Genomic DNA, 25256 nt, shown 5'->3' on the forward strand with positions numbered 1-25256 from the left:
CTGTAAATATAATTGTATATAGTTTTAGTGGTTTTTTATAATATTTTATATACTTATTGTAGCAGAATTTGTCCCCACCCTGAGGACCCTCTGTGCCCATTTTTGGGAGTAGCACTGTGCACAAAATTCTGAGATTCAGAAACTGGCCCCTGCCTTTGCTCTTTGTAAGTGACTGACTGACTGACTGACTACTACCTTGCTCATATCTCAGTCAAGCGCAGTATCTGTCACTCCTTCCCATCCCGGAGCAGAGAGGGACGAGAGCTCCAAGTGAAGAAGCTCCTCAGGGAGAAAGCCATGAGACAGTCAGTCAGATCCAATCTGTGGAGATTCCCCCTTTACCTCAACTGCTGTCCTCAAGCAGCACACCCTCCAAGCATGAGCTCTGGACCAGAGACTGGATCAGATCGATTTACAGACTCTCTCGGGCATCTCATGAAACTAGGGAGTGCTTTTACAGGCATAAAATCAGATTCCCCCTTTAAGCCTGCTTGAAGGAGAAGGATTCCTCTCTAACTTCTTCCAAGTTGGATGAGCCTTTGCACACAGGTCCCAAGGACTTAAGTCTTTTTAAGCCTCCCAACCATGAAGGGAAAATGTGCAGGAGTAAAGCACCAATGATACTAACCTTGGTAACAAACACCAGTGCTGGCCATGACCTCTAACAAGCTGAAGGACTGACAACTGTAACAACCAAGAGCTCCGAATGAGGGGTTCTCTCTCTCTTTCACCTTGGTACTGGACTGAACCTGTAAAGACCACCGACCAGTAAGTCTGACATGGCATGGAATCTGACAGATCCAACAACTGGGATCCTTGTACACCTGGATTGGCTGAGGCATATACTATCCCAGAGGGTATCTTTGCACTCCTGGACCCACAATCTCTTCTGCTTTTGTGCCCAGTCCTTCTCAGGGAAACCCCAGAAGAGAATACAACCTCAAGGAGAAGGAATTACTTTCCTAATCCATCTGTGAGCTGGGGCTTCCTCTCACCAGCTTTGACGGTACCACTGATTAAAGCAGGATTCAGCCAATGGGAAGGCTGGATGTCTTAAGATAAACCGGCCCCCCCCCCAGGTATTTCTTGGACCTGTCCTCTGCCCAAGCAGGGTTACCCTCCAGGAGATTGCTGGAACCCAGTGCCTTGGGGGGGGCCCTGAACTAGCTTTGATCCTTCTTACTGGCCCTGTTGGTGTCCAGAGGATCCTTATGCACACTCCTTAAATACATGTGCTGTACTAGATAGTCACATAATCCCGCTCCTCCTAGACAATGGCACTCAACTCCATAGGAGTACATGGAGGAGGAAGGTGATGAGCTGGTACCAGATTACCATAGGCAATATTAAGAACTCTTGCAGAGGGTGGTGGTAGAACTTCACGTTCTATTAGAAGTCCAAGATACGCAGCAGAAGCTCTTGGATATCCTGCAGTCCGCAGAACCCAACAAGGTAGCTTTCTTGGTGAATGAAGCTGTTATGGAACCAGCTAGACATACACTGGCAATATGTACTCCTACCCCTAAAAGGGTTGAAAAACATTATTTTGTGTCTGTAAAAGGGGCAGTATTCTTGTTCTCGCACCCTGCCCCCAATTCCTAGTAGAACAAGCAGCTGTGGAAAGATCCAAGCAGCAACACCTTAAGATCACCCTTCTCTATGTGGGTGCAACAGAATCAGTGATCAGGGTCAGCAGGTATTTCTGCAGTTTTAGACTACCTCCTCACTCTGAAGACGTATGGTTTCTCTGTTAGCTCATTGGATATCAACCTAGCCAAACTAGTCCATTTCATCTTCTGGTAATGGCTGTTCTATTTTTTACTCGTGGTAACAATCAGATTTCTAAAGGGTGTGACTGGGAACTTACTACTTCAGTCTCCTACTTTCATCACTTACTGGGCCATCTTTCTAACTGTTGGCCCTGTGCTTGATGTTCCATCTATCTATGAAAGTTGCCTTCCAGGTTGCCATTATGTCAGCCAAATAGGGAGAGGTGAGCTTGGGGTCACTTGGGGTCAACCTGTCCCAGTGACTAATTTCATAAAGAGTTACCCCTTGGCCTCCACCCAAAATTCATTCTGAAGGTAATTTCTGAGTTACACATAAACCAATTCACTTACCCATATTCTTACTGAAGCCTCATTCTTTTGGAGAGGAGACTTCATTCTTTCAATGTCAGAGCAAGCACTAGTGTTCAACCTGCAAAGAACAAAACCTGTTAAGAAATCACCTAGACTATTTGTTGCTGTAGCAGACCAAGCACTGGCTACTCAAGACTCTTACTGCTCAAACTCTTACGTGGATATCTGGCTATATTCTCCTTTGCTATCAGTTGATGCATCTCCCTACTTGGGAGCATTTCACTAGAGCAAAGGCAGTATCAGCACCATCTCTTTGAGATGTTCCTATGCTGGACATTTTTAAGGGGGCAACCAGGAGTGACAGCTGTACTTTCACAAGACGTTATGCTTTGGTCCAAGCCTCTTCTGCAGATGCAACCTTAGGGTTTCCATTGTTACAGGCATCTATACTGCCTGCATCCTTGCACCCCTTTCTGTTTGAGTACTGCTTGCCAGTCACCGATGTGTGGAATACACATAGGAACCAGGACTTGAGGAAATAAACGTTACTTACCTGTAACTAGAGGTCCTCTGAGATGTGTGGTCCCTATCTGTGTTCCACTACCCGCTCTCCTTTCCCTCTGCTTTGAATCATACCTGGATTTGTGGGGTAGAGAAGGAACTTCAGAGGTGACTGATTTATGCCTCCCCTTATGCCCTCAGTGTAGAGCCCAAGGAGAACCAGGGCACAGGGTTGGACCAAGGCATGCTACTTGGAAGGCTTTACCAGTCTCAAGTACATGGTGTTCATGCATACCTGCATGTGGAATACAAATAGGGACCCCACATCTCAAAGAACCTCCAGTTACAGTTAAGTAACCTTCATTTGTTGGGCTAGATTGTTAATATAGATCCAGGCTACTCACCTTCTATTCCTGCTTCCCCCCATAACCCTAGGTGCAAACTTCAGGTTTCACAAGGGAGCACACATGCTGCTCCTACATGTTTCTAGAGCAGTGGTTTTGAACCTGTAACATTTCCAAAGGGGTCCGCACCTCCATTTGAAATTTTTTAGGAGTCAGCAAATGAGAAAAGGTTGAAAACCACTGTTCTAGAGCAGTGCTTCTCAAGCTATCTGAGGTGGGGGACCCGCAATTTTTTTCCCCAATGTGCATGGAGACCGGCAGCCGATGGCTCGCGGACCGTCGCTGGTCCGCTGACCGCCACTTTGAGTAGCACTGTTCTAGAGCATTTCAACTGGTGCAGAAAGTTCATGCATGTTCAAGCTTATGGATCTGTACAGATAGTATACTACACTTAGTGGTAAATACAGTCTTCCCGATGATTAGGTGCTCAAAATCATTGTTCCTTTAGTGTGGTGGTTGCCCTTTGATGAAACCAACTGGGCTTAGTGTCAGTGATGCACTGAAGTTTGCCTTGCTACCGTGCGGTACTAGTGCCTTGTGTCTCATTCTAAGAAGCTGTGCTTAGTTGAATGCAAGTTCATTAAAATGTGTTCAGTAGAATACATAGAAATTAGATAGGAAAGACTATTTACAGTAGGTCACTTTGTTCCTCTCCCTGCCAATGCAAATTATTCATTATAGTATCATCAGGTTTTTTGTCCTAATCAAGTATTGGACTTCTGCTTCCTTGGCTCCATGCCATAGTAGAGCTTGCTTTTCCTGATGTTCCAACTGACTTTTTTTTTTCTTTTTCAACTTAAACACCAGGAAAGCAATGAGATTATTATTAAACAGGATAGCTGAAAGCCAGTTGCCTGTGCGTAAGCTATTTAAAAATTATATTCACAATTCTAACTGAAATGGGAAATTTCAGGTCAGCAAAATATATTTACAAAATTGGAATTTGACTAGTGGACTGTTGATCTTTTCAAAAAGAAACACTGTAGTGATAGCTAGTATCTAGAATATGTTAACAATACAGTTACTAGTATGTTGCCTCTTCTCTCTCTCTCTCCCTTCCCCCCGGCAAGTAACCACACTGGATGCTGCTTGAGACATGCCTTACTTATCTGTCAATACAGCTTCACTTTTTTGATTCTTGATGAGCAGAGCAATAGATATCACTGGGATGTGAGGTTGCTACTCAGAACCGCATGGGAGACAAATATTAGTTACATTAATCACCTCCTGAAGATTAGGCTTGCTATGGATGTAATAGACTTAGATTTGTGTAAGATGTTTGACTTGGTACTGCACAACATTTTGATTAAAAACTAGAATGTCAGATTAATTTTGGATACAGTAAATGGATTTAAAAACTGGCTGATCTCAAAATATAATTATAAACGGGGAATCATCAAAGGGATGTTTCTAGTGAGGTCCAGTGGATATTGGTTCTTGGCCCTATCTTTTATCGATATAATTTTATCGATAACCTAGATGCAAACATCAAATCAGTGATAGTTTGCAGATCCAAAAATTTGGGGGAGTGGTAAATAATGAACAGGACAGGTCACTGATTCAGTGAATTGCTTGGTAAGCTGGGCACAAGCAAACGATGTGTTTTAACATAGCTAAATGTGTGTGTTCTAGAACAAAGAATGTAGAACATACTTGCAGGATGGGGGACTCTATCCTGGGAAGCGGTGACTCTGAAAAAGATGAGGATTGTGGTGGATAATCCACTGAATGTGACACTGTGACCAAAAGAGCTAATATGATCCTGGGATGCATAAATGATGCTCTCAAACAGGATACTCCTGGGGGAAGCTGCTGACTGCGAGCCCAGCTCTGTATGCAGTCGCTGCCAGCAGCAGCGCAGAAGTAAGGATGGTATGGTATGGTATTGCCACCCTTACTTCTGCACTGCTGCTGGTGGGATGTTGCCTTCAGAGCTGGGCACCCAGCCAACAGCCGCTGCTCTCTGGTCACCCAGCTCTGAAGGCAGTGCAGAAGTAAGGGTGGCAATACAGTGACTCCCTAAAAATCACCTTGCAACTAACTCCCTTTTGGGTCAGGACTCCCAGTTTGAGAAATGCTGGTCTCCACTGTAACATCTGTATAGTACAGGGTAAAAGCACAAAAAGACCAGATTTCACGGTCCATGATGTGTTTTTCATGGCCATGAATGTGGTAGGGTCCTATTCATTGTGAACCCATTTAATATGGGCACTGATGTATACGAAAAGCATAATGTATATACACCTGTTTATGTGTACATTTGAGAAATGTCTTAAAAAAATTGAAAAGGTGGGCCTTTATTTTACTATATAACTACTAATTTATTTGATAAATCAATGACCCAATAAAACTGTAGTTATAGTTTGGCTTTAACTACTTCTGTTCACTTTTGATTGAATTCTGTAGGTTCTCTATCACTGTTCCTTAACATTTGGTGTCACTGGGCTTCTACAGCTGTCCATCTCATATCTTTTAACCATGTGTCATATCCAAGCTGTTAATTTATTTTCATGCTTGTAATGTTGTCTTTCATATGATTTCTGTTTTCCCCTTCTTTCCTGCTATGTAGATTCCTAAAGGAAAGTCCAACTGTTCATTTCCCAAAAACTCTACTTTGTAAGTCCTCATCATGGCTCAGTGAAGTTCTTCAACTTCAGTTTTCATCTTGTCACTAATGATGCTTTGCATACCACTATCCTGCAGCTGATAAATTGCTTGTATCTGACTCCATTCCAAGGCTAAGCACTCTTCTACCCATTCATGACCTGTCTCCCCAACCCTGCATCAAATGTAACTGACCCAAACTGACTTAGGCATTTTTGTACCTGGACTGGATAGATATTAAGAATACTTGGGCATGAAAAGTACTTCACTTTGGTCTGTTTTATAGTATTTGCTTAAGTATGCCTGTTAGAGCATGTTCAGATCTTCTGTACATATTAACCATCTTCCTGGGTTAGGTCTTCTACTGTTTTTTCTCTTTAAATTGAGTTGATCTGTCATATAATTTTGTGTGGTGTTTTTTTGTACATGTAGGTCTTTTAAGCTACATCTTCCAAAACCTCTCTTACATTGTGCTAATCCCATACCTAGTGCTAATCCTGTATCTGGAGACGCCCGTCGCAGGCATTTTGATTGGAAGCCAGATGTCATTTGAGTGCTTTGATTGGATTTTACAGCAAACTGTGAATGGATAATCCTGTTTATATGTTGTCCCTGGAGGCAGAACTGTTTCATTGTGGTTAAGAGTAGTTGTATAGAAAAAGATCTACCTTAATTACTTCATCAATTGATTTGACCCTTTCACATGTTGCAGCATTTGCTTACATATGTTTAGAGTTGTTCACTTTATGTAGTTCCATTGGATTTCAGGAAAAGGCATAGACAGATGGCATGCATGCTTCTAGTTGAGGGAGTGGGAGGGGACAACTAGTTTAGACCTCATTTGTAGGCAACAGTTAAAATGAAAGCTGGTTTTTCACTGCATGTTACGGACCAGTTGTATAGCTCCAAACTAATTGGCATAAAAAAGAAGCAAGAGGGAAAATGCCTAAAATGTGATCTTTAACCTAAAGTCCAGGATTTTGGGCTTGTTTTCCTGCATAGGAGTTGCAAAGTTGGAAAATATATTCATACCAATTTTGATTGGTGAGACTAACATACTGTGCAACTTCAGTGGAGTTCTTTTGCAAAATTGACTGTAGCACTGAGACTGAGGTGGCCTTCTCTACACTAGAAGGGGCTTGCCTGAAGTAGCTGTCCTCATAAACTCTCCCAGTGGAGATGCAGCCATTACAGACAAGTTCTTTTGCCAGAATAGCTTATACTAGTTCCCTGAACAAAATAAACTATACCAGCAAAAGGACTTTTTTTTGCCAGTAGAACTGCATCTACACTTGGGCTTTTGCCAATGTAGCTATGTTGATTGGGGATGGTGGATTTTTTTCCACACACCTAAACGAGAGCTATGCCAACTAAATTTCCAAATGCAGATCAGGCCTAAGCAAAATGAGTGGTAGATGTTTCATTTTCTAAATACCAGTGTGTTAAACACCATTTCTTTATTTAAGTCAACGTTCTTCATTTTAATAGTAAAAGTGAGGTTATTAGGGAAGTACAATTTGATCTGTTTGGTTGTAGTTGTCACTAGGATTGTGTGACAGTTACTCCATAATTTTGTCTTGGTTGTCCCTTTTTAGAGAGCATCTAGTTTCATACGTGCATCTTTTCATTGTCACTTTATTGGTTCTTGGGTGTCTCTGTCCTTTTAGCTGGGAACATGTACTAATAGCCTGTGGCATAATTCAGTGTTTTGTAAAATGTGGCAGGTTTGGAGTGCAGAACTTTTTCCTTGGAAGGACTTTACATTAAAACTGGTTTTATAAGTATGTTCTATATATGATTAAACTGCATGAAAACAATCAATGTCAAGATGTTAGCAACTTTGTAGGGCTCCTGTATGGAAATGATGAAGCAGCTGACTACTTTTTTTACACCTTTTTGTAGGTGAAGAACAGAATAAAGAAGCGCTGCAGGATGTGGAAGATGAAAACCAGTGAGACACCAAGGCCAACAAGAGAACCCATCTCTGACCACACCCACCCTCCCCAACAAATCCCTCAGTGTCACTCTGAGAACCACCAAATCTGACTTTTACATTGGGTCTCAGAATTTAGGTTCCTGCCCTATTGGGTTTCTTTTTTTTTCTTTTTTTTTTTCTTTTTTTTACACAGTTTAAAAGTTCTTAAAGGCAAGAGTGAATTTCTGTGGATTTTACTGGTGCCAGCTTTTAGGTTCTTTAAGACACTAACAGGACTGCATAAAGGTTTTTTCAGCATTACTGTATTGTCTTCTGCCAGATGTGACGATTATTAGAAGTGAATATTACATCTGAAAGCCATTAGACTTTTAGGGGAGAGATTTGTTATCGCACTGTAGGGCGCATGTGGTGGCATTTTTCCTTTTTTATAATTGTTTAAACTGAATTTTATACCAGTGTTTAAACTTAATTGGGTGTTTAGCTTGAAGTTTCAGGTTGCATTGGAACGTTTATTGTAGTGATTTTACTGTTTAAAAAAAAGTTTCCAAACTGCTGAAATGTTGCTGAAAAATATGGTGCTGGTAACAGTTCAACAATCCGTGGCTGCTCATTCTTGCCTACTTTTTACTTTTCCTCAAAGCAGGTTAGCATTGAAGGTGGCATTGAAAAGCCTGCATGCGTGTTCAATATTTTTTTTCCCTTCCCCATCCCTATTCCCCTTCGCTCGCTCAACCTCTTTTGTTCAGTATGTGTAACTTGAAGCTAATTTGTACTACTGGATATCTGACTGGAGCCACAGATACAGAATCTGTATTGTTCTTACTGAAACACAGCATGGAATTAACATTAAACTTAAATAAAACAAACCTAAATTAAAAAATGCCAAATATTACTGTGAGTTCCTCTTTTATACTTGGATTAGCTAGAGTAGACTTTCATACATTACAAGTAGCAGGAAAATTTGAACACATCAAAGGAGGGGGGAGGGTAATAGTGGGAATGAAAAAATATAAGCAGGATGGCTTACATTTAAACACTAGTAACAAGTATTTGGTAAAGGAAATTCAGACGGACTCACTGAGCTTTTGAAGGGCTTGTTTCTATAGTATGACGGATTTTCACAAGTTACTAGATTTTGGGTGCCCAACTTGAGACCCTTTTGAAATCAGGCCCCTTTAAGGTGTCTGTGGTTGAATACCCAAAATTGCTGATCACTTTTGAAACTTAGTCCCCATTTCTAAAGAACTGGAGCCATTAGTGTATGTAACACAAGCTGTATGTTAGCTTATTGTTTGTTTGTGCCAGATCTGTTACAATGGGGTTCTTCAGCCTGCATGCAGCTTGGAGCCAGAACCAGACTTGTCAGTCACTGGCTGAGGGGTACTGCCCTGCCTCTGGAAGTTCCCTCCATTTTTTTTTCCTGCTGTCACAGCAGCAGGCAGGCTCAACCATACCCTCTTTGCTGCCACAGTGTTCTGAGAAAAATTCCAAACTGTATTTCAGATTTTTAAACTAAAACGTGGTTCAGTAATGTTAACCAGCTGTGTCCCATGGCTGTTTGCTTTTTCTGGGGGAGATTGTCCCCTCAGCTCCATTTGTTGGGAGCTCAGCTGATTCTGCAGTTAGGATGTAATTTTTCCTCAGCCCAGCCCAAGTGGAGTTGCCTCTGCATGCCCTTTCTCCCCCATGCCAAGCAAGTTGGGAGAAGGTAGGTCCACTGGGTAAGAAGCAGCCCAGATTGGATAGGGTTCCCCTTCAGGCAGGAAAAAAGAGGCAGCAGATTGGAAAAGAACATGCTCCAGGGAAAGCAGCCCCACTTCTATCTCCATGAGAGGAATGAAGTTGAAGGGCAGCATACCAGATGGGAGGTCACTCCTGAGTCCTTACAACCCACACCAGCAGCCACACACCCCTTGACTATGGAGCTCAGCTGCCCCTCAGCTTGCAGGTTGTGGATGGAGGGGACCAGACAGAGTATGGACGATACCAACACCGAAGAATCTGGTAAGGGGCATTTGAGCCCAGTTCTCTCTCCCTGCTGCCTCTTCTATACCAGGTGCTCCCATACTGTTATCCCAAGGTGAGGTTTCCAGGAGAAAGACATATCTGTCTGATGTGGATCCTGCCCAGAGAGGTTCTAGGGTTAGCTCCAGGCAAGTGCCTACATTGAGAGACCGAGACACAGGGAGACAAATAAGCCCAGTTTCTTTGAGAACAGGAGAGCATTAGCCACTTGAAACATTTTCAGAGTATTGGGAGTCCATTTTTGCTCCTGCTGCTGAAGCAGGATGATGAGGCAAACTGCCAAAGGGGAAGTAAACTAATAAAATTAGTATATTTACCTTGCACACCTTCACAGAGAATCAAATAGTAAAATATATATATTTTTTAAAGGTGAGCTAGACTCAGAAGAATGAACTGCATATTGTGAAATAATGCCTGGGAGGTCTGCAGCTGCCCCAGATAAAGGTATAGCTGTATATCGTGCATGCTGGAAAGACTGAATAATGGGATAGGGATTTTATGCCACCCTTAAAGGACTGGGAAAATAACAGGTGGTTGTGATCAGCGGCTGCTGCTGATTGCCATGTCCTAATGCCATTGTTCCCAGATTCTGTTACAGGGTGCTTGTCTTCACCACCTTCTCTGCCCAGCAGGTGACTATGGAGTGATGAGAGGGACAGCAGGTCCAGCTGTGGAAGAACTGGCAGGTACTAAGGGGCCTCAGCCCATCCCTTATTTACTTCTCTTGATCTCCCCGGCCTCCATATTAGGAGGCCAGACAGTTCCTTAGTGGGCAACAGTCAGAATTTAACCCGATAGCCACATTTATCTTCAGTAGTGAAAATATCCCTGGTGGTCAGGGACTCAGTGTTTCTAAGGGGGAGAGATTTTTACCTGAAGGAGTGGTCATCTCACTATACAGGCCCTTCACAGGCAGCCAAGTCCAGCCAGATATTGTCAGCCCCCTCCTTCATTAAAAACAAACATGAACTGTCATTTGACATCCTAGGTCCCCCTGCATGCTTTCAAAAGCAGTGCCTTACATGAGTAGACAGAATTGCAAGTATGGTCCCTCAACCTTTTTCTGGAGGCGGCGGGGGGAGGGGCGTAGCAGGGTCAGTAGCAGTAGTAGGGTCAGTAGCTGCTCTCTGTTGCCTCAGAGCTATCTCCCACCAGCCCTTTCCAGAATTAGAACATTACTACATGCTAAGGCTATCAAATAATTAAAAAAATTAATCTCAATCATGCAATTAAGCACACTGTTCAACCAATATTTGGTGGTATTGTTTGTCTACATTTTCAAATATTGATTTCAATTATAATACAAAGTATACAGTTCTCACTTTATATTTTTGATGAATTTGCACTGTAAAAGAGGCAAAAAATAGTATTTTTCAATTCACCTAATAAAAGTACTGTAGTACAGTCTCTGTATCATGAAAGTTGAACTTACAATTGTAGAATTGTTTTGTTTTTTTTCAAAGCGGGGAGCCCACTCCATGTAAAACTTTAGAACCTACAAGTCCCCTGAGCCCTGCTTCTTGTTCAGCCAATTGCTCAAACAAGTTTGTTTATAGTTGTGGGAAATAATACTGCCTGCATCTTGTTTAAAATGTCACCTGAAAAGCAGAACAGGCATTCGCATGGCAGTGTTGTAGTTGGCATCACAAGATATTTACATGCCAGATGCACTAAAGATTCATATGTTCCTTCATGCTTCAACTACCATTCCAGACAGCATGCATCCAGTGTTGATGACTGGTTCTGCCTGATAACTATCCAAAGCAGCGTGGACTGACAATGATGTGTTATGATCAAAATATGACCATGTAGATCACTGTTGCTACCACTGTTACATACTTTGTTCAAGATTTGTTGCAATTAGGGGATGTAAGTTGTCTATGGAAAAGCTGACTTGTTGAATGATTATGCTACTTGCATGTATTCACCATTTTGTATCTGAAGTTATGAATATTAACTACCAGTGTTGCAAATGTTTGCTCCTTTGGTAATACTTACATTGTGAATGAAGTATCACAGAATCACAGAATATCAGGGTTGGAAGGGACCTCAAGAGGTCATCTAGTCCAACCCCCCTGCTCAAAGCAGGACCAATCCCCAATCAAATCATCCCAGCCAAGGCTTTGTCAAGCCTGACCTTAAAAACTTCCAAGGAAGGAGATTCTACCACCTCCCTAGGTAACGCATTCCAGTGTTTCACCACCCTCCTAGTGAAAAAGTTTTTCCTAATATCCAACCTAAACCTCCCCCACTGCAACTTGAGACCATTACTCCTTGTCCTGTCATCTTCTACCACTGAGAATAGTCTAGAACCATCCTCTCTGGAACCACCTCTCAGGTAGTTGAAAGCAGCTATCAAATCCCCCCTCATTCTTCTCTTCTGCAGACTAAACAATCCCAGTTCCCTCAGCCTCTCCTCATAAGTCATGTGTTCCAGACCCCTAATCATTTTTGTTGCCCTCCGCTGGACTCTCTCCAATTTATCCACATCCTTCTTGTAGTGTGAGGCCCAAAACGGGACACAGTACTCCAGATGAGGCCTCACCAATGTCGAATAGAGGGGAACGATCACGTCCCTCGATCTGCTTGCTATGCCCCTACTTATACATCCCAAAATGCCATTGGCCTTCTTGGCAACAAGGGCACACTGCTGACTCATATCCAGCTTCTCGTCCACTGTCACCCCTAGGTCCTTTTCCGCAGAACTGCTGCCTAGCCATTCAGTCCCTAGTCTGTAGCTGTGCATTGGGTTCTTCCGTCCTAAGTGCAGGACCCTGCACTTATCCTTATTGAACCTCATCAGGTTTCTTTTGGCCCAATCCTCCAATTTGTCTAGGTCCCTCTGTATCCTATCTCTGCCCTCCAGCGTATCTACCACTCCTCCCAGTTTAGTATCATCCGCAAATTTGCTGAGAGTGCAATCCATACCATCCTCCAGATCATTTATGAAGATATTGAACAAAACCGGCCCCAGGACCGACCCCTGGGGCACTCCACTTGACACCGGCTGCCAACTAGACATGGAGCCATTGATCACTACCCGTTGAGCCTGACAATCTAGCCAACTTTCTACCCACCTTATAGTACATTCATCCAGCCCATACTTCTTTAACTTGCTGACAAGAATACTGTGGGAGACCGTGTCAAAAGCTTTGCTAAAGTCAAGAAACAATACATCCACTGCTTTCCCTTCATCCACAGAATCAGTAATCTCATCATAGAAGGCGATTAGATTAGTCAGGCATGACCTTCCCTTGGTGAATCCATGCTGACTGTTACTGATCACTTTACTCTCGTGTAAGTGCTTCAGGATTGATTCCTTGAGGACCTGCTCCATGATTTTTCCGGGGACTGAGGTGAGGCTGACTGGCCTGTAGTTCCCAGGATCCTCCTTCTTCCCTTTTTTAAAGATGGGCACTGTTAGCCTTTTCAAGGCTAGTCAAGTGATAGCTCATCAATTAACACAGTGGACCTGGAAGAAGCTTATCTGCCTCTAATGGGTATGGCCTCTGCTATGACTAAGTGAAGCAGCCATTGACATGTGATTTGCCCATTTGACTCCAGATTCCATCTTGTTACCTTTAATTTTCCACAAAGTAGCTCAACTTTAGTGTAGACATGGTCATAGTTGCAAAAAGACCTATACCACTCATTGAGGGTTTTTTTATTATGTTAGTATATGAGTGGAGTTAAATTAGTAGCAGAATTTCAGTGTGTGCACTACCACTGCTCTGTCAACAAAACTGAATTGTAGACCAGGCGTAATCTACTGTTTGGTAGCCTGTAGTGCTTCATCATGTAAACTGGGATAGTCTTTATGCCTGGATGTGTAATATTGCTATTGGCTATACTAAAATGTGTATGTTAGTCAGGTGAGCCCACTTTATTGAATGGGTCAGGTCATAAATACCTGGGCACCATCATTATTTACTGTGGCCTCAACTTTTGTTACATGCACATTTTACTAAGGGATTTTAGGTCTATTTCCAGCTCACTGATTAAAGCTAGTGCCTAATATTGGGCTAAGACTAGTTCATTGCAGGACAGTATGAGAAACATGCCTATTATAACATTCTGCTTTTTCTCTCCTCATCCCACTTCTCCTTAGTTACAGGTTTTATGTTTCTCTAAGGCACAGGTTTAGAGTTTGTCTACACTGCAGCATTTAATGAAGATGCTACTTACAGTGGTTGGAAAGCTTCTCCTATTGGCATAGGTCCACCACCTCCCCAAAAGGCTGTAGCTACATGATAGGCGATACCTTCCTGTTAACACCCCTAGTTACATCTGAGGGGGTTAGATAATAAACAACTACTGCTCATGGGTGTTGCCTTACTACACTCAGTCACATATTTTATACTGATTTAAGTTTTTAATGTAGACCACAGCTTACTCATCTGCACTTCTCTCAAATTGGCTTCTCATCTTAGGTGCTTTACTTCCAGCAGGCAGAGACCTGATGGGAATGGTTCAAAGGCTGCATTCGTATGCAATAGCCAACAGCAGGGCTTGGCTCATTTATGTACTACTAAACTTCTACCCTTCCCAGTCAAATTGTTACAGAGCATGGGGGAGTGACACTAATTATACAAGTTAAGCTTCAGGCACAACAAGAGTGCCAGATGATACTTTTAGAGGCACAGCATTAGAGGGTAAGAATGTTATCGTTTTTAGGGTAGTTGCTAACAAACTCACTTTAGTTCACCTGTTGCAATAGCCTTTAGTAGAAACTCTTAACAATAAACAAAAATGACTCAAAGCTTCAGCTTTTTTGTTAAAAAAAAAAAAAAAAAAGTTTATTTAGCAGACTTTTGGGATTACATCATTGAGTGTATACAGCATTAATATAGTGTATATACACTATAGGGTGTACAGCATTCCATGCTTGAGGCAGTGTTTATCTGATAGCACACAAAGTAGAAAAAAAGTATTAGAGTGAGCTCATTGCACACCAGTGGCAGCATGCTCATTTTTTGAGCTTAAAGTGGGCCTGCCACTGTCCCATGATTACAGATGGAATGGTGAAGGCATGCTCTGCCCCAAAGAAGGCAAGTACATGGTGCCTTACAGCCTATCTTTACCAGGAGAATGTTGACTGTGGCAGTTGCATCTCACTGTGATTCAGCTGTTTACTAGAAAGCATTCACCACCAAGCTTTTTCCTCCTAAATTTATGTATAACAAAAAACAAACAAACCCAAACCCTTCATATTTAGTGCTATTTGTCTCAGTAGTGCTCTTCCTCTCTTCCCCCTTGTGCAGTTTTGGTGAATATTTTAACAGACACTTGATGATCACTTTAGATAAGCTATTACCAGCAGGAGAGTGGGGTGGGAGGCGGTATTCTTTCATGGTGTCTGTGTATATAATGTCTTCTGCAATTTCCACAGTATGTATCCGATGAAGTGAGCGGTAGCTCACGAAAGCTCATGCTCAAATAAATTGGTTAGTCTCTAAGGTGCCACAAGTCCTCCTTTTCTTTTAACAGACACAGTTCAGTGTAAAATGATATAGCATGGAATTTAATGGCAAGATTCCACAAAGTGCAGGCACCATGTGGCCAAGCAGTAATCCAGGTGGGGGATAAATAAACCACCTTTAAAACAGTGTTTGTTTGTGGAAGGCTATGTCTAAGCCCTGGGTGTGTTTGAGACTGCAAATGCCTAGGTACTCCTGCCAATATGCAGCGACTTGCCTACGGTGCTGCTAACTGCAGCAAATAGCAGCTTGGGCAGAGAGACCAGGGGCTTTAACAGAACAGGTCATTTGTGAATCTTTCACCAATACCAGCCATGTGGCCAGGACCAATAAACACACATGCTCTTTCAGGTGGAGGGGAGGGGGGGAAGAGTTGTGTGGCTGCAAAAAGGAGGCAGTCTTTTATGCACATGTTTAGGCATAAGAAACAGGCATTATAGTACAAGAAGAAAAGGGTAAGGGGGGACACCTTTGGAAGGCAGGTTCCAGATGAAAGGGTGCTTTAAAAGAGTACAGTTGCTACATTACCTCCATAATTGTTTTTAAAAAGCTCAAAAGTTCCCACAGACTCTCTGCGTTTTATAGTGCAACTCACCCACTGAGCTAAAAAATATTCACAGGGTTTTACTCATTTATATAATATGGCTTTTTAATATTTTTATACAAAGCATCAGAAAGTGACAAAGCAAAATTCTTCATAAAATGTTCTCAGATGATAAAGTCTGGCACTTTATTGAGTTGGCCAATACAGATCTGCCACTTCGTATTTCTTATGATCATGCTTTTGTATGTATGTATCAGGACAGATGAGAAAAAGCTGGTAATTTCACTTCAGGGCTTGGTCTCTGCAGCAATGACAACCTTAACTCCCCCTGAGGCCAGCCGAATACATGAGTTTCACAAGCCCCAGCTGTGGAAACAAACTCAGACCCAAGTAGTTGCCAGTAGGAGCGGGAAAGAGAAGGTGCTTTTTTGGGGGTAGTTTCAGATTACATTCTCTTGTTTTCGCTTTGTTTTATGGAAGTGTAGTTCTTTGGTAACTATTAAGAAAATGAGCAAAGCAGCAAAAAAAAAAAAAAAAAAAAAAAAAAAAGACTGCAGGCCAGTATGTCCAGCCACTGGTATAAAAGGCAATCCAGATCCCTTCCTGCTGACAAATGTTATCATCGAGAATTCAAACGAGGAGCAACCTGCGGAGAAAGACAAAGAATCTAGAATGTGGAATGGAAACAAAGATACTGCAAACTTTTTTAACAATTACCCCATGAAGATACTGAAGTCTGGACTGGAGCAGAGTTACCCCGTATGATATGCAGAATAAATAAGAACTTGTCCTGATCTAACAAATTCAGCCAGATTCTGTAAATCAGGAAGCAAACGCACCAATTTGCCAGTGCAGGAAGTCAGGGAGACAGTATCTCTTAAATCTCATGCAGACTCCCAACTGTTTACCCCAGTAGCCTGGAACTTCTACCAGGGTTATCACTGGAGGAAGATCTGCTTTGCTTGTTCCATGTGGTAGAAACTGAGTCCACATAAAGTTTTTCTAATTGGCAAACACTATGGACAGTCCCAAAGGATTGAAAATCATAGAATATTTTGCGATACATCATAATATAGGCATAAGAGCAAACAGGGGCTTTGACCACTTGGGGCTATGGAAGATGTCCATAGCCCAGAAAAGGGATGCTGGTTTCAGTGTCCTGGCCAAATTCCAACAATTCTGTTATGTAAAGTCTTCTGTTTTATGTGAATAAGTAACTCTCCTCTCACTTGCCCTCCTCAAAACCCCAGTCTGTAGGGCTGCTATCTTAGATGGTTCCGCCTTGGGGGGAGAGGAGTGGAAAGTTATTTCCCATCTGGGACTGACCTCTTGACCAGTCTGAAACAGGGATGGAGACTTTAGATTCAGTGGGTTTGGACTTACCTCTGGAGAGTCTTTGACCTGAAAGGATTGTTCAATTTGCTGGGCTCCTCGCTGAGGAATCTTAGCATGTTTGCACATTGGGGACCCCAACCAGCAAAACAGACAGCTCTATTCAGCTGGCACAGCGAGGACCTCTGTGCTGTAAATATGGGAGAGCTCCCCTTTCTGTGGCTCCTGAGAGGGGGTCTCACAGATGGAGCCTTCACACTGCTCCATTTGGCCTGCTGTGACATGATAGCAGAGGGGAACAAATCTGGAGGAGTATGACAAGTAGTCCTGTTCAAGCTGCAATATGGCTATTTCAGTCCCAGAGGGGAGCCGAGATTGGAGTAAAGGATTTTTTCTTACTGCTGCTCTAAAAACAACACTTTATAATGTGGGTTTGGAACAGATAAGGTGGGAATACTGAACTGCATCACTACAGGTAGAGAAGCAGCATGGCCAGGTCTGAACAATTTCTGGTAATTGCAGGAAAAGAGGTGTGCTGCCCTCAAATGTCTCAGAATGGGCGAGAAGTTGGGATGCAAATGCTTCCTGTGTTGTGTAGGGGACTTGACGTGTGTCAGGGATGCTGTATAAAACAAAGACTACCATAACTTAAAACCCACTTTTCTAAACACATTTAGATTAATTACTTTCCTTCCCAAGCTGTGCAAACTCTTACAACAGAAGACACTTACCACAGCAAGGTGGCCATTTTTGGCTTTGGCTATGAGCAGTTCAGATCCTGAAGTAAAGTCAATTATTCCTTCTTTGCCTTGCCCAATTGTAAATTTTATGCTGAAAGAAACAACGGAAGAGTCCTCACATGGTTTGTAAGTGGTATCTTAGCTAACTCCCAACTTGTTCATGATCAGTATAATTGTGGCTATTTTACAGGAAATGTTTGTCTGTCTCTGAGCACAGCAACACTTGCTTAATGCTACAGTACAATGCAAATACTTCCAAAAACGGTTACGTGCCTCTCTCAACTGTTGATGTGTTCCTCGTGTCCATTCCATGTCAGGTGTATATGCGCACCACATGCACTGGTGCCTTAAGTTTTTCCCCCAGTGGTATCTGGAATCGCCCATGTATGCGCTGGTATAAGGGACACCGCTGTGCCCCTCCCCTCATTTCCGTCTTGCCAGAACTCTGACACAGGGGAAGGAGAACGCTCATGTCCATTCCATGACTCAACACATCTCAAAGAAAAACCAGGTTTTTCTTTAAGTGTTGTTCTTCGAGATGTGTTGCTTATATCCATTCCAAGTAGGTGCGTGCATGCCACGTGCACAATCGTCAGTACGTTTTTTCCCTAGCAATACTCGTCGGGTCGGCTGTGGCGCTCTGGCCCTGCTGACCCGCCCCCTCTTCATTTCCTTCTTGCCGGATTACGCTGACAGAGGGGAAGCGGGTGGGTCTTGGAATGGACATGAGCAACACGTCTCGAAGAACAAGAGTTACAAAAGGTAGATAACCGTTTTTTCTTCTTTGCGTGATTGCTCATGTCAATTCCAAGTAGGTGATTCCAAGCAGTCCCCAGGAGGAGGGGCCAGAGTTCACAGAGTTGTAGACTGAAGCACTGCTCTACCAAACACGACATCATCTCTAGCCTGCTGCGTGATGGCGTAGTGCGACGAAAAGATGTCCTGACTGGGGACCTCTGCTAGGAAGCGGAGCAGGAGTAACAGGAGGCACCAATCTCAGTCCTCCTTCAGCCAGGGCCAGGGCTCAGCTAAGCAGCCTTCGAGCTCAAAGCCAAACTTTTGAAGGTGCGCCCCAGGATGGAGCACCAGTTCAATGCCCGGATCCTGCTCCTCCCTTTGTGAACCACCTGTCCCATTTCTACCATGCCTGGGCTCAAGTAACTTCAGACCACTGGGTCCTGAGCATGGTAGAATTGGGATATTCTCTCCAATTCTGTTCCCTCCTTCCGTCCCACCCACCCTCCCTGTGTACAGACCGAACCGGGACCATATAGACAGACTGGTCGTGCTCTCTCCTCAGGTTCTTGAGTCCCACCAGTGGTAGCTCAATCCACAAGCAGGTGGTGATCTAGGAGAAAATTCTCTGAGATGACACTGGGAGATCCTTCATCCTGTCAGCCACCACAATGAAAAGTTGAGTAGACCTGCAGAAGGGCTTGGCTGGCTCAAAGTTGGCCAGGGCATATCTGATGTTCAGAATATGCAAACGCATCTCCTTGCTGGAATTTTATGGTTTTGGGAAGAACACTGGCAGGAAGATACCCTGACTGACATGGAACTGCGATACCACCTTTGGCATGAAGGCTGGGTTGGGGCGCAGTTGGACTTTGTCCTTGTAGAACACCATAACAGAGGGATTCTGAGGTCAGGGCCTTAATCTTGGAGATTCGTCTCACCAAAGTGATGGCTACAAGGAGGGCGACCTTCCACAAAAGATGTAAGAGAGCAGGAGGCAAGGGCCTCTAAGGGAGGACCAGTGAGCTTGGCAAGGACCAGGTTGAGATCCCGTTAGGAAACCGGATCATGGACCTGCGGAAAGAGTCTTTCAAGGCATTTAAGAGATTCTTTAAACGCCTTGAAAGACTCTTTCTGCAGGTCCATCATCATTGCTTGTAAGAAGACTGATCTACCTTGGATGTGAGAGTGGAAAGCCGATATGCCTGCCAGGTGTACCTTGACTGATGAGTGTCAGACCTTGGTGCATTAAATGGAGCAGGTATTCCAGAATGGATTGTAAAAAAAGACTTGAGCTGGAGAAAAGTTCCATTCAGATGCCCAGCAGCTGAATTGTTTCTACTTAGCCAAGTTGCTCTGGTGGAGGGTTTTCTGTTTTGTAAGAGAAACCTGCTGGGCCTGTGTGGAGGAGGCCTGTTCCTCGAGGCTTAGCCATACAGCATCCATGCTGTCAGGTTTAGTAGGGAGGCAAGGTTCGGGTCCCACGAGAGCAGATCTGGGTGGCTGGCAAATGTCCAAAGGGCTGCCGCCGCTAAATCCATGAGCATGCCAAACCAATCCTGGCAAAACCATGCCGGGGCTATCATAATGACTCACGGTTAGTCTGTCTTTATCTTCAGGAGGACCTTGCTGATGAGTGGGATTGGTGGGAAGGTATACATCAGGTCGCCTGCCCATGATAGAAGAAAGGCATTGGATAGTGAACCGCTGTCGAGACCTGGCAGGGAACTAAACTGGTAGCATTTTCTGTTTTGCCTGGTAGTCAGTGGGTCCATTTGAGGAGTTCCCCACCTCTGGAAGATGGTCCTGATGACCTCTAGGTGGAGGGACCACTTACGGTGAGAGAAGAAGGACCTGCTAAGGCGATCTGCCAGCGTGTTCCGAACCCCGGGGAAGCAAGGCTTCCAGATGGATAGTGTGTTGGATACAGAAGTCTCACAGGCTAAGGGCTTCTGGGCAGAGGGCCAATGACCACGCTCCCCCATGTTCGTTGACAACGCTTGCACTACCTTGCCTGAGAGCTGGGGAAGGAATATTTCACAAGCCAGATGGATGGCCCTGAGCTCTCTGACCTTTATATTTAACAACAGCTCCTGTTGGGACCATAAGCCTCGAGTCCTGAGGGACCAAGATGGGCTCCCAACCCCAAGTCCAAGGCATCTGACACCAGGGACCATGGGGTTGCAAACGGAACTCCTCTGGTTACATTGTGTAGGTTCAACCACCATGCAAAGGAGGTAAGTATTTGTGGTGGAATTGTGAGGAACTTGTCCAAGTGATGCCTGACTGGGGAGTAGATGGACGTCAGCCACATCTGCAGTGGTCTGAGATTGCAGTCTTGCATGCTGAACCACATAGATGCATACTGCCATGTATGTCATCCCTAGCAGTCCCGGGCATACCTGGGCTTGCCGAGTGGATGGGTTGTGACTTGGACAATCAGATCCAACATTGCTCAAGAATCTGGCTCCAGTAAGAAGGCTCTGGTGCGAGTAGAGTTGAGGACTTCTATAAACTCTTATCCTTTGCACTGGCACCAGTGTTGATTTTTGTTCATTTATCAACAGGCCCAGCGCTTGGCAGGTGGCTTGGACTACAGACCTGTACTCTCGAGTGACCCTTGATGAGCCAATTGTCAAGGTATGGGTAAATTTGAACACCCTGACGTCTGAGGTAGGCTGTGACCACTGCCAGACATTTTGTAAACACTCTTGGGGCTGTTGCTAGGCCGAATGGGAGCACTGTAAATTGGTAGTGAGTCTGCCCGACGACGAACCATAGGAGCCTTCTGTTCCCATGGAAAATAGAAATATGAAAGTTCACATTCTTTTAAGTTGAGACGTACACGTCTCCAGGATCCAGGGAGAGGATGATGGAGGCCAAAGAGACCATGCGGAACTTCAACTTCTTGAGATATTTGTTGAGGCCTTGCAGGGCCAAGATTGGTTGTAGACCCCCTTTGGCCTTCAGTATCAGAAAGTAGCAGGAGTAAAATCCTTTCCCTCTCAGTTCTTTTGAAAACTTCCTATATGGCCCCCCACCCACAGCAGGGCGTGCACCTCCTGGGTGAGCAGTTACTCGTGAGAAGGGTCCCTGAAGAGGGACGGGGAAGGGTGGGGAGAAGAAGGGATGGAAAAAAATTGGAGGGTGTATCTCACTGTTATGGTGCTGAGCACTCACTGATCCAACGTTATAGTGGCCCAAGCAGGGAGGTAGGGAAAGAGACCATTTCAAAATAAAAGGGTGCTTGGATCCTGGTTGTAGACTGGGAGGTTGCCCTTGGGGGCACCCTCAAAATGTCTGCTTATTTCCAGGTGTGTACCGGGTAGAGCCCGACTGGGTGAATACGGCCAGCACTTCTTTCAGTAGGGCTCTGATCTGGTCTGGCCTACAAATCTCTGAGGCTGCTGGGGTTTAAATCGCTTCCTTGCAGGCACAGGAGTATAAAGGCCCAGGGAGTGTAATGTAGCCCTAAGGTGTTTCAGACCATGCAACCATCTGTTTAGGAAACATGTTCAATCCATAAAAAAGGGAGATCCTGAACGGACTGCTGGACCTCCATGGAAAGGCCTGAGGACTGCAGCCATGATACCCATCTTGTTGAAATGGCCAACACCATCGTTCTGGCTGCGGAGTTGGCTGCGTCAGAGGCCTCCTGGAGGGAAGCCCTCACCTCAGTCTTACCCTCTTTATGTATGGCCAGAAACTCCTGCCTGGATTCCTGTGGCAGTGAGTCTGCAAACTTCGCCATGGATTGCCACACATTGAAATCATACCTCCTGTGCGGGGCTTGGTGGTTTGCGACACACAACTGGAGGCTGGCAGTTGAATAAACTTTTCTGCGGAAAAGATTGAGCCTCTTTGTGTCTTTATTTTTGGGGGTTGAACTGGTTTGACCCTTCCTATCTTGCTCATTGGCAGCAGATACAACCAAGGAACTCGGGGAGGGGTGGAAATAAAGATACTCAAAGCCCTTAGCAGGAACATAGTATTTTCTCTCTGCATGCTTTGCAAGAGGGGACAGAGAGGCAAGGGTCTGCCATAAGACCTTGACCAGTTTTATGACACCCTCATAGACAGGCAGGGTGTCTGTCCCTCAATAGGGCCACTACAGCCAAGATGTCAAATATGGTGTCAGCTGGTTCCGACACTCCTCTGCTTCCAGTCCAAGTTTAGTAGCCACATGCTTAAGTAGTTCTTGGCACCGCGTGTGATGGTCCCATCACTGCCTCATCGGGTGAGGAAGATGAGGCTAGAACCAGGGAAGGGACCGCCTCCACTTCCCCGGCTGGGGCAGCCTTATCCAAAGCTGGTGGAGGCTCCTGAGTACCCTGAAGTGACCCCTTGTCTGAGGCAGTCAGGAGACCGTTGCCAACCATCTTTCTGATGCCGCAAACACAGAGTGCTGTACCTGGGACTCTGCAACGGTGGGAGACTGCCCCATGGGTTCCAAAACTGCCAGGGTGCAGGCCACTGGCTCTGGGGCCACGTGTTTGTTGGCAGCCCCGGGGGAAAACCCATTGGCATTGCAGAGTGCGCCTGGCCCCTGTGACTTCCTCATGCTCAGAGCCCAAGGAGGAAGGGTCTTCCCTTGGTGATCAGGTCGGTGCCACTGCTTCTGTTTCCCCAACATACCAGATGATCCAGTGCTTTGCAACTGGGGAGTGGTATCGCAGCTCCATATCAGGGTGCCACGTGTCTGGCGATGGTGCTCGGGGGGAAACAGGCAATGGTATTCTGGCGATGGACACCTCAAGCTTGGGGATCGGTGCCGGGGCTCCGGTGACAGAGTGGGACCGCGGGAACCGGCACTGTGGCTTCAGGGACTGGTGCCGGGTTTCTGGGGACTGATAGTGTGCCTCAGGAGGCTGGCACTAAGTGTCTGGTGATCGTTGCCACGAGCCTGGGGACCAGTGCCAAAACTCCAGAGATTGGTGCTGAGGCCTTGGGTGGGTCTCCGAAGACTGGTAGCACAGCTCCAGAGACCGCTGGCGTGATGTTGAGCATTGCGGTGCAGGGGAGCAATGCCGCGATTATGGGGATTGCTGCAGTGCCCCTAGTGCAGGCTTTCCTCTAGAGAGGACTGTCATCCCAAGGTGTTGGCAGCACCAGCACTCTTAGCGTTATGTCCCGCTCCTTCTTAGTGCGTGGCTTGAATCCTTTTCAGATTCTATACCTGTCAAGCACGTTGGTCTCCCCCAGGCACTTCAAGCAGCTCTGGTGGGGATCGTTGATTGGCATGGGCTTCTTGCACCGCTCAAGCGGTTTGAAGTCCGGGGACATGGGGCAAGCCCTGTCCCTAAGCTAAGTTCCTTGCCAAAGCAGGAGGATGTTCCAGCACTGTCACTGGCAGTAAGAAGGAACTGAAAGGGCGGGGAGGGAGACAAGGGAAACTGGCAGTGTTCCTTATACTGGTGATACACGAAAACTCCAGAGGGCGCTGGAGCTGGTCCGATGGATTCCACTGGGGGGAAAATTTCCAGCACCAGTGCATGTGGTGAGCACACACACCTGACATGGAATGGACCTGAGTAAGCACTCGAAGAACTACTGTACTCCTTATTGTACTTAGAAGTATATAGATAATATTACAGGCTCCATGTTACCACAGTGACTCATCACTCTGTCAGTGACAGAAAAGTAATGATGTCATGGCTAGCATGGTAGTCAGTACAGCTACAGTCTCATCATGCAGCAGCGACAAGTGATCTGCTACTTCTGTGAGAACGTAATTAGTAACATGCAGTTAAGTAGGTTTTGAAGTCAGTCATTTGTTTAGATTAACTGTAACACTCTTTTCACTTTCCAACAAGGCTTGAACAGAGTACCCTATTCAGAACAAAAAAGGAACTTCTTTCTTAACTCACCTGCCTTGACTGATATTGACATTATTGATTTTGTCAGCACTCATGGCAGTTTTGGTTAGTGTCTCAATGACATGATCACTTTGTAGTACAACATCTCCCTGAAAAAAGCCATAAAAGATCTTTGTAATCACTAATTCATAACAGATTTTATTTCAGTGTATAAGAACCTAGAATTAGCCCCATGGACCTGCAGGATAGTCTGTATTTGTATGAGCTTGACTTGCTGGAGAAGTCCAGGACATATATATATCATAATGTAAATCTCCCAATACACACTATGGACTCAAACACTTCTGAGGCTGTCAGTAATAAGCCAAGATATAGAATCAATCCAAACTGCTGGAACATCCATCAAGAACCCATAGGCGCTGACTCTGTGGGTGCTGCATTAGTGGGTGCTCTGCACCCATTGGCAGCCAAGTTCCTCCCCCCCCACCCCAAGTGTCCTGTGTCGCCGCTCCTCCCCCTTCCAGTGCCGCCCCCCCCCCGCCTAACAGCTGTTTGGCAGCGCTTAGGACTTTCCAGAAGAGAGGGGGAGGAGGCAGGGCAGGGCGGGGACTTCGGGGAAGGGGGTGGAATTCAGGTACGGCGAGGGTGATGCAGGGGTGGGGCACCCACGGGGCAGAGGGGAAGTCGGCGCCTATGCGGGAACCCATCTCTGTAGTACAGGACAATGACAAAAAACAAGGAAAAAAACCCCAACCCAATTAGAAAGAGGTGACAAATCAAGAGTAAGTTAGATTTAGGTACCATCCTGCATTCCATCTATTTATATCTTCTCTCTAGCTCTTCTGAATACTCCCTCTCTCCTTCTCCCCAAAACTCAGGACCTGCAGCTGTTTCATACAGGTTGGGATGTTCAACACTTATGGATAGTGAGACAGTGAATGACACAGATGAGGTTCCCTACCTTCTGTTTGTTATCCTCACAGCGCACATGGAGCACAAACAAACTGTCACTCAAGCTGCTGACTGAGATTCCTGCAAAACAGAAACGCCATTTGACTCCA

General features: G+C 44.9%; 2 protein-coding genes across 5 annotated transcripts in view; one reads left to right on the forward strand and one right to left on the reverse strand.

The window, feature by feature from the left end:
* YWHAE (tyrosine 3-monooxygenase/tryptophan 5-monooxygenase activation protein epsilon) overlaps positions 1-7792 on the forward strand; it is a 54668-nt gene extending 46876 nt beyond the window's left edge. Inside the window, exons 6-7 of one of the 2 annotated variants that reach the window (XM_074974292.1) lie at positions 5556-5602; positions 7493-7792. In XM_074974292.1, coding sequence (XP_074830393.1) covers positions 5556-5563 — 8 coding nt within the window. In that variant the 3' untranslated portion in view covers positions 5564-5602; positions 7493-7792. The remainder of the gene's footprint in view (positions 1-5555; positions 5603-7492) is intronic. The other variant, XM_074974291.1, reaches the window with a different exon arrangement.
* A 7010-nt stretch (positions 7793-14802) lies between these two features.
* The window catches only part of MYO1C (myosin IC), a 112414-nt gene continuing 101960 nt past the window's right edge, over positions 14803-25256 (reverse strand). For all 3 annotated transcript variants that reach the window (XM_074974857.1, XM_074974856.1, XM_074974858.1), the window contains 4 exons: positions 25157-25227; positions 24247-24344; positions 17636-17735; positions 14803-16218 (listed from right to left, as the gene is read on the reverse strand). In XM_074974857.1, the coding sequence (XP_074830958.1) occupies positions 16192-16218; positions 17636-17735; positions 24247-24344; positions 25157-25227 (296 nt within the window). In that variant the 3' untranslated portion in view covers positions 14803-16191. The remainder of the gene's footprint in view (positions 16219-17635; positions 17736-24246; positions 24345-25156; positions 25228-25256) is intronic.

The sequence above is a fragment of the Natator depressus genome, chromosome 17, assembly GCF_965152275.1.
Source record: "Natator depressus isolate rNatDep1 chromosome 17, rNatDep2.hap1, whole genome shotgun sequence".
Classification (NCBI taxonomy): domain Eukaryota; kingdom Metazoa; phylum Chordata; order Testudines; family Cheloniidae; genus Natator; species Natator depressus.